The sequence below is a fragment of the Clarias gariepinus genome, chromosome 3 (assembly GCF_024256425.1).
Source record: "Clarias gariepinus isolate MV-2021 ecotype Netherlands chromosome 3, CGAR_prim_01v2, whole genome shotgun sequence".
NCBI lineage: Eukaryota > Metazoa > Chordata > Actinopteri > Siluriformes > Clariidae > Clarias > Clarias gariepinus.
In genome coordinates, this window is record NC_071102.1 from 18,557,066 (window position 1) to 18,566,883 (window position 9,818).

General features: G+C 36.0%; 1 protein-coding gene across 1 annotated transcript; it reads left to right on the plus strand.

Moving 5' to 3' along the window:
• Window positions 1–8,031, plus strand: snx10a (sorting nexin 10a). The gene is made up of 7 exons (XM_053493151.1): window positions 1–90; window positions 1,971–2,022; window positions 3,455–3,541; window positions 5,663–5,763; window positions 7,043–7,141; window positions 7,541–7,758; window positions 7,880–8,031. Exons 1-7 carry the CDS (start codon window positions 80–82, stop codon window positions 8,029–8,031), a joined length of 720 nt encoding a protein of 239 aa, XP_053349126.1. The 5' UTR covers window positions 1–79.
• Window positions 8,032–9,818: the final 1,787 nt, after the last annotated feature.

A 9,818-nucleotide genomic window follows, 5' to 3' on the forward strand; every position in this document is an offset into this window, starting at 1 on the left:
CTTTGCCTTCTCTTACTGTATTGGTCACAAGTTGGTTTCCACCGTAGACCTGCCTGTTGAAAACTGAAAGCAAACAAACATGGAGAAAAGGTGAGATACATATGCAAGAGTTTTTTTTATGACGTGATAAAAATCAGTGTTGTCTTTCTACATTCTTCATTTTATTCTTACATCAATTTACATAGGTGCATTATACTGTATAATACAATTATTTAATGCAAGTAATAAAAGTGTACAAAGAACAACTATGCACATAAATATATAAGGAATCATGAAAAAATGAATGTGTTCAGCTGCAATCACTGTGACCAACAAACAACTGGGAGACTATCATGGGGGGAAAAAATGAAATGATTAATAATAATAAAAAAGTGTGATGCAGAGAATATAACTCCAGCACCTGAAGAAATATAGCAAATTATAGCCCAACTATGGAAAACAAGACTATCACAATGAATAGTAGAATAAAACAAGTTATCTTTTATAACTGTTGAAAGTGAATATACTGTAAGAATGAGATTATAAAGTTACATGTTTGCAAGGACACAGTGAATGCTCAGAACTGGCCAAAGACTGTGGAGTATTACGCTTTGGTACGTTTCTCAGAAACTGAAATTCTCGAAACAACTTGCACAACCTTGACCTAATTTCCTTGTTTCTACACATCATAACAGCAATGTCTTATTTTTTGAGCAAAATGCGAATGCTTTACCATGTTCATGCATGTGATGATGTGCAACTGTCTCTCATTATCTTTTATCTAATCTTATTATTATCTGTTGTTCATGTCGTATTGATCATTGTGTATTCTACTAGTTTCGTTTTGAACATTCTCACCCTAAAACATTGATGCATTAGCTCATTGCATAAATCATAACATTCAAAATGCTTAAACCATTTGTCTTAATAATATTGCCAATAATATTTTCTAGACATTTCTATTTGACTTTTTTTTTCCAGAAAATTTGTATCAAACCGATTAACCCAACCAGTGGGAACCAACAAGTAGTGCCTCTATATGACTCAGCATTTCAAGAAAATTCATGCACACTTGATTGGCAGTAGAAGAGAGGCAGGCCATTAATCATATGATGATGAAGGGATGCCAAAGCAGCATTCATATGGCATGAAGAATTTAGCAGCAAAAAGTGGAAGCAAGACCCTAGGAACAAGCTTAGACTTTCATTTCAATGTTTCAAGGCTGTGCAAGGTTAACTAAGTGCTGACTGTGGATTTAATTTGCTGGATTTACGTTCGGGAATAACTGTAGGGCATTTAGTTTTAGTTATTTCATCACATGGAATATTGGGTGATTTCCTCACTGTGAGATAACAGTAACACTTAGCAATATATACAGTATAATATGTTTTTTCAGTTTGTCCAAATGCTGTTGCATCTCAGTAATGCAAACTATTCCTACAGCTTGTCATTTAACAGTGTGCATAATGCTAACAGTATGAAATTCACAGCTTATTGCCTGACCAAAAGGCAGACTCTGGATCTAAATCCACCTTAAAAGGAGATCTACACTACAGCCATATCTTTACTGTCTTTAGACATACTGTATTGTTACATTCCAGGGTGCTGTATAATGGCTGAGCCTGCAGTCTCACCCCAGCCTACTAACAAGAAGCTGGGATATGCAAAGATAAAGGTTTTTAACGGTGCAGTAATGTATATGTGACGAATAAAGGATGAATGTACTTACTTAACTTACTTACTAAAGCTGAGAAATTATCTATTTAAGCATTGTTCCAGTTGGGTGATAAGCATGGGTTCAGGGTCCTTCTCAAACCAACCTTGCAGCACCAATAAAAACCATGCAGATTTTCTGTCTGCTCCAATGTATTAGGAGCTTAATTCTAATCCTCTTTAATATGTTCCCAATTCTCATTAAAACTTTGTGCTAAGAGCTTACTGCTGTATCACACACTTTCTCCTAATAAATAGCATTTCTCTGTCATTTGCAGTGACATCTCTGAAATGGAGGACATGAGAGACATGGGAAGTCTCATAAAGAAGGTACTTTTAAATCCTTATAAAGGCAGTTTGAATGTTTTTTATTTCATTTTTTTTAAGTAAAAAAGTTACACATAAATGTATGATATTTTTATAAATTTCATTATGTTCTTTTATGTTCCTGTTCTGAAACTGTTAGAAAATCACATACAAATATCTTTTTGTTATACAGTAATAATGTGGTGGTGTTTTACAGTCATAGGCAGGCTGATGAATGCTTTAGTTATGACTGCTTCTTCAGAGATAAGGCACACATTATGCATTGTCTGTTTGTTCTGTGCGCGGGTGAAAGAATTTAAAATGACTTAATTTAAGGTTCACAGATTTTGTAAAAGTGTCTGTTTATTGTGGTATGACGTAGAAAATGTATGCATTGCATATTTAAAACCATAAGTTTATAATGTTAAATCATAAGATTTTTCTCAGTATATCTTGGCCAAGTGATTTATGTAAGTAAAGTTTTCTTTTCCTTAAATCCAACCCATTGTTTTTTTTAATCAATATATACCTGATAATTAACATCTTAAGAAACAAGCTATGCATTACAGTATTAGGTTTGTACTGCATTGATTTGCTGTACTATTACTCATGCTTTGCATGATCTGCTGCCTATGTATTATTTGGTAAAGATAGTGTTAAAGGGAGTTCAGTAAAATGTTTTAGTAGTTAATTAGTGTAATCCCATCAATGCTTGATGAGATTGCAAAATACTAAGGGAGAAATCTGACACCACTTCATCTATCAAAATGCAAAGTTTTCAGTGGACTGGGACCAAGTAAAACGTTATACAGCTTTGAAATTGACAAATTATTTAAATATGGATTTAAAATTTTTGGAATTATATAAATTAGCAAATAATAATAAAATACTTAATAATAACATAAGTAAAACATAATAGAACAATTCAATACTGTCAGCGATTGATTTTTAGCTATGATTTGTCCTTTTGATTTGAAATTGCTGGTGTGGAATTTAAGCTTTTATTAGTGATGTTAGGTGAGGAGGCCGGGTCAGTGTTCCAGTTCCTCCATGTGGGGTTGAGTTTAGTTAGGGCTCTGTGCAAAACACTCAAGTTCCTTGACTCCAACACACTCCTAACACACTATGTCTTAATGGGGTTGCTTTGTGTGTCGGTTCGGTTCGGTTAGTTTCTTTTAGCTCTACTGCAGGGAAACTGTAACACTACAGGAGACATCCTGTATATATCATGCTTTCAGCTTTGTGGAAACCCTTTGGAAAGACTGAATATGGGTGTGATGGTCAGTTGTGATAGTCACAATGGTTTGACCATATAATGTAATATTTAAACATGCACTTTTAAATGCCTGCCAAAGTTTTCACTTCACTTTTATTTCTCAAAGCATAGCAACAGAGGATGATCATTTTTTATGGTGTTGTGAAGATTTTTCACATGTCTTTTGCAAATATGTTACAGGAATTTGTGAATGTATGGATACGGGATCCCCAACTCCACAGAGAGGATTACTGGCACACTCACATCGACTATGAGATCTGTCTTCATGTAAGGACAAATTCCATCTGTCTGCATTAACCCTACATTAACTTCCATTTCTTTTCCATGTCAAGTTCAACCCATCCAAATAAGCAGTGGGTTTGGGATTACACTGTTTAATTTAATTTACTCTCAATTTTACATGGCGTTTGTTTACTATATATACTGTAACACGAAGAGTTTTATTACTAACTCAGATAAGCAAGTTAAAATTATCCCAGTTATAAACAACAATTTTAACATTAATAATATTAATTAGGCTTTAAATGTTTAAAGGCAGTATTAGGCTTTGTAATGTTTATAATGTTTTTCTTTCACTGGTCTTTTTTTGGGAAAATTATTATACATTGTTAAAGGTCCTACACATCCCATTTTTCATTAAATGTTAATATAATCTTTAGGGTCCTAATGAAAAGTTTGTATTATACGTTAATTAAAAATTCAAAAGGATTGTGTAAAAAAAACACTACTTTTACCTGGTAAAAACTAGCTCTGTTCTCAGCAACCTGTTTCAGTACATGCTAATTTAAATGCTCATGACCTCAGCTTGGCCCGCTGAGCCCGGTTCAAAATATTGGGTCAAAAATATACACACACCAGAAATATACACACACAGGTTCAAAAATATACATATACCACTAAGATTATTAATTCAGTGGTGCTTCCTGTTAGGAATCTTGAAATCTAGACAATCAGACTTTTACATTGGCACATTGGCAAGACACATCATCCCTTTATGACCAGAGCAATAAGCTTGACTCAAGTATTCTAAGCAAAAACTTATAAGTAAACCTCAATGAGTATTTTAAAGCTTAAACAGAAGATCTAATGAAGAATCTATTATCTGTTTTATAAAAAGTGACCTTAAATGGCAAAACTGAACATACAGTATGTTGTCCAGGGACAATTGAACATTTTCCCCTCTGAATATGTTCTCTAAAGAAAAACTTTCTAAACTAAAACCATGTGATCTTTCCCAGTGTTTTACAGCACAAATATCCACATTTTTTAATTAGAGTGTAGCGTATTTACGTATTTACAGTTGCAGAACAGGTATATAATCTAGGTCAAATACTGGGAAACTATGAAATTCCACCCAAAGTCTGTGGACATACAGGGTTTGACTGTTACAGAATTCTTCTGAACTGCTCTCTTTGTCCTTTTGGAGACTTTACACCCCAGCGGGCCTTGGTCTGAATCAGCGATAAATCCAGGTACTTTACAGGAACACTTCAAGTCACACTTTATGTTCAATCCATGAGGTCACAGTGTTTTTTGTTATAAAACTGGATATACTATTTGAAAACTGTGTGACCTCATGAATTGTCATAAAGCAGCTTTATAGAATAAAAAAATATAGAAATCAGTATAAAATGTATGAGGAAACATGTATGATCAGATCGTCCCTGATGAACAAGCCGAGTGTGACGGTGCTGAGGGAAAAACTCCCTGAGATGGTAATAGGAAGAAACCTCGAGAGGAACCAGACTCTACAGGGAACTCATCCTCATCTGGGTGATAACAGATAGCAGGGATTGATCTTCACTCATACTGTGTGTTAGGAGGCTGAAGTTCTGAAGTTCAGAAACAGGAGCGGATCAGGTGATGAACAAACAGGCATGAACTGGGCAAATACAAAATCAGAAAAACTCCAGAACATAAACACAGTAGTACACAGAAACAGCAACAGAAAACCTCAGGCCTGACAGCAAACTGGATTAAATCGCAGAGTGTGTACTGTACAGTGATTGTTTGTACTGTATTTAGAGCCCATATATACTGTACTGAGCTGTGTGTAATTGTGTCATCAGTAATTATTTAGGTGATTCAGACCATGGGTACTGGGAGTGGGAGTCCTCACTGGTCATGTTTGTAGGCACAGAAAGGGACAAAAGAAAGAAAGAAAGACACACAGAAAGAAGACAGGAAGGACATTTTATTTATATACAGTAGAACCAAAGTGCTGTACAGAGTCCTACAGTATGTAGATTGCAAAGTCCCAGACAAACTTGTGAACATACAGAGTATTTTATAGTCCTTGAACATGTATTGTATAACTGTAATTTAATGTCTAAAAACATGCAAATATTTTATGACTCTGTGTTTTTATGTCCTGTTTTTTGAGCGCAGACCAATAGCATGTGTTTCCAGAAAAAGACCTCTTGTGTGAGAAGGAGATACAGTGAGTTTGTGTGGCTTCGTCAGAGACTGCAGAACAATGCTCTTCTTGTGTGAGTAATCTCCAGGGTACTATCTTTGCTTTAAATGAATTAATAGAAAACACCAAATTTTGTATATTTAATGAACATACACTGTCTTGCCAAAAGAAAATCGCAGTTTGGATTTAAATGAGCAAAGTCTTAAGAAACGTGGATTGAATAATTACTGCAGTAATTAATATGTGGCAACATTTACTTAAATTGAAATAACTGGGAACATTTCTTTTAATCCTAACTTGTGCAGTGAGGAGCTTCTCATTTCTTAAACAACCCAGAGAGGTGCTCCGTGGTTATGGACAAGATGTTAATTTTTCAAAGATCAAATGTTGGGCTGGCATCAAGCAAAGACAACAACTAAGGAGCAATGACTGGAATTGGGTTAAAAACGTTCCAACATATTATTAAACCCTGAAAGTATAAAGCTGAGCTTTACACAGAACTTCACAGAAGAAATGTGGTCAGGAAAAGGATCATAAATAACCGTGATCACTTAACACTTGGTGAAGTTGCATGGTAAAAAATAGCCAATAGAAAGCTATGTTTAACAATCACAGTAAGAACATTTCCTAACACACACAATGTGATGACAACTCACAGGATTAGGACTAAACAGCTGTGTGTCCATAAGAAAACCACTTGTAAGTGAGACTCATCAGAAAAAAAGTTTTTAGTTTACTAGGGAGCATAAAGACTGAACTTTGGAAAAAGGTCATGTGACCTGATGAGTCTAGATTTAGCATATTCCAGAGCAATGGGCGTGTCAGAGTAAGAAGGGAAGCGGTCAGCTAATTACCTGAATGTACTGTACAGTATGGCCAGGTTATTACATATAGGAAGTTTTTCTTCTTTCCTTCCTTGTGGAAGAACAAGGATTTGTTTTTAGCACATGAACTGGACACCACGGAATCCTGACCTTAAACCCACTGAGAGTCTTTGGGACATGCTGGAGAAAATGTAATCTACTGATACAACATAAACGTGTACCATAAGAGAGAAATATACTGTAGCTGATGGTGGAATTGGTGTTTATTGATGATGTGACTGCATTTAGAACATCTAGGTGCTATTATTGTAAACAGCATGGGGGAAAAATAACCATGAACCCAGAGTTCAGCTTTTGCCCCCCTTTTTACAAATTGTGCAGATAGTTGAGGTGCTTGAATCCATCATGTTAATAAAACTCAGAGTAGGCATTCACAGAAGAGAAAACTAATCAGACATTAGTGGACTTGAGGTGTAACCAGACCACCCTAGATAAAAGCTTGTTTATGCTGTTCCTTTGTGTCTTCAGGCAGCTGCCAAAACTTCCTCCTGCTAATCCTTTCTTCAGCCTCAGCAACACACTGCAGCTGAACAAGCGTATAGAGGGACTGCAGAAGTTTCTGGAAGCGTATGTGTTCCCCTTGTAACCTTGTTAAATGACTCTCATATCCAACCAAATGTACTGTCCTCTACAGCCTGCTATCCTAGTTGGCAAATAACCATGATGGTGATAAACTGTGAAACACAACACACAACCATCACTGCTGTTAATGACTACTGTTAACAGTTAACTGACTATTGCTAATGTTAATGAGCTAATGAGATGTTTTGCTTTCAGGGTATTGTAAAGGCTGTTGGTTGTTATTACAGTAATAGTCTTAATGGCGATGATTAAAAATGTTATCGCAGTGTATTTATTTTCCACCCATGCTTCATCACCTTATCCAGTTGTTACCAGTCGTTTATATATAAATTTTGTTATACTAATTTTAGTTCGATTATTATTTTTCCCCTCTGTATGTTTTAGAGTAATGAAGATGCCTCTTTTGCTGTCAGACAGTCATTTGCACCTCTTCCTGCAGTCCCAGTTGAGTATTGCTCAAATGGATGCATGTGTGCATGGTCTGACTAGATACACTGTGGCCGAGGCAATCCAGCGCTACGTCTATGACACACACATACCTCTGAAGGATGACACCACACACTACTGTGACTCTGACTGTGAAAGATGTGCATGTGAGTTTGGTGTGTTTGATTTATTAGCAAGGCCTCATAATTGACTTTAAGGAAGTACTGAATATCTGTTAAATATGTAAATTCATGTTTTTGCATCAGTACATGTACTGTATATGACTGTCCCCTTTAGGCCTGGGCATCTGTGGTGGTGCAGCTGCTCCCATTGAAGTATCTTCCCAAAATGGGGGTTCTGTCCGCCAGTTCCTCGTCATGGGAGTCGACCCTGAACCTTTCATTTGTATATCTTTATCTCTGAAGAGTCAGCAAGATACACATACATAACACATACAGGGTTATGTACTGTACATGTTGAGTTTCATATAGTATCTAATCACACGAACATTTGCTTGTTGGAAAATCATCAGGCATGAGCTTTGGCTGGATTTAGTGTTTGTTCTTGACATCATTGTTTATGTCGTCCATCATTTTGCCTTTGTTTGTTGTCTATGTTTTTCCTTCTAAAAGCTGTGTCTACTTATTGTTGTCCTATTCTTGATTGTAGCTAAGAGTGCAAGATAAATTGTTAAGTTTAAGTATTTGAACCTGTAAATCATTGCTTTGGTCAAACAGAATAAAAATACAGTAGTTATAGTAATAATTTACCATTGAGCAGGAACACAATGGATCTAGAAATGTTTCTTGGTACCACTTTATTTTTACTGAACATGGGTGTGTGTATATTTGAAAAGATAATTTAAGCCTTTGCAAAATACATATATTGTGATACACTAGTACAAATTAAAATTTTATTTGTCACGTACACAGTCATACACAATTCGATATGCAGTGAAAAGCTTAAAAATGACCTTAAATAATAAAAAAAACAATTAACAGGAAATAAGAATGAGAAATAGAAAAGAGGCAATAAATAAATAAATAGCTTAACTATAAGAAAGAACAAAATATTAAAAAAAAATTCAAAAATATAAACGCAACACTTTTGTTTTTGCTCCCATTTTTTATGAGATGAACTCAAAGATCTGAAACATTTTCTACATACACAAAATAACCATATCTCTCAAATATTGTTCACAAATCTGTCAAAATGTGTGATAGTGAGCACTTCTCCTTTGCCGAGATAATCCATCCCACCTCACAGGTGTGCCATATCAAGATGCTGATTAGACAGCATGATTATTGCACAGGTGTGCCTTAGACTGGCCACCTGTAAAAGGCCACTTTGAAAGGTTCAGTTAAAGCACACAGCAAAATGCCACAGATGTTTTGAGGGAGCGTGCAATTGGCATGCATGTCCACTAGAGCTGTTGCTCGTGAATTGAATGTTCATTTCTCCACCATAAGCCGTCTCCAAAGGTGTTTCAGTGGATTTGGCAGTACATCCAACCGGCCTCACAACCGCAGACCACGTGTAACCACACCAGCCCAGGTCTTCCACATTCAGCATGTTCACCTCCATGATCGTCTGAGACCAGCCACTCAGACAGCTGCTGAAACAATCGGAGTGCATAACCAAAGAATTTCTGCACAAACTGTCAGAAACAGTCTCAGGGAAGCTCATCTGCATGCTCGTCGTCCTCATCAGGGTCTTGACCTGACTCCAGTTTTTCATCGTAACGGATTTTGACAGATTTGTGAACAATATTTGAGAGATATGGTTATTTTGTTTATGTAGAAAATGTTTCAGATCTTTGAGTTCCTCTCATTAAAAATGGGAGCAAAAACAAAAGTGTTGCATTTATATTTTTTTCAGTATATATAAGGAAATATACAGTATATCTGTCATTTATATGGCAGTTACTTACCAGCTTAACAGCTGATTGTATTTGAGCACTTGGGGGTGAAGGATCTAGCTCAAGGGTCCAACGTCCCATGACCCGGCAGCATTGGTGCTTGAACTTGAGACCTCCTGGTCAGCAGTCCAACACCTTAACCACTGTGCCACCCCTGCCCCCGGACTGGAAGATTTATATATAATTATATGTTATAAATGAATACATGTTAGTTTTTGTTCTTTTTTTGTGATTCATTAATGTTTTCATTATAGTTTTCTCAGTCGCTTCAGTACATTTCTTAGATCAGAGCTGAAATTCTTATAACAACTTCACATC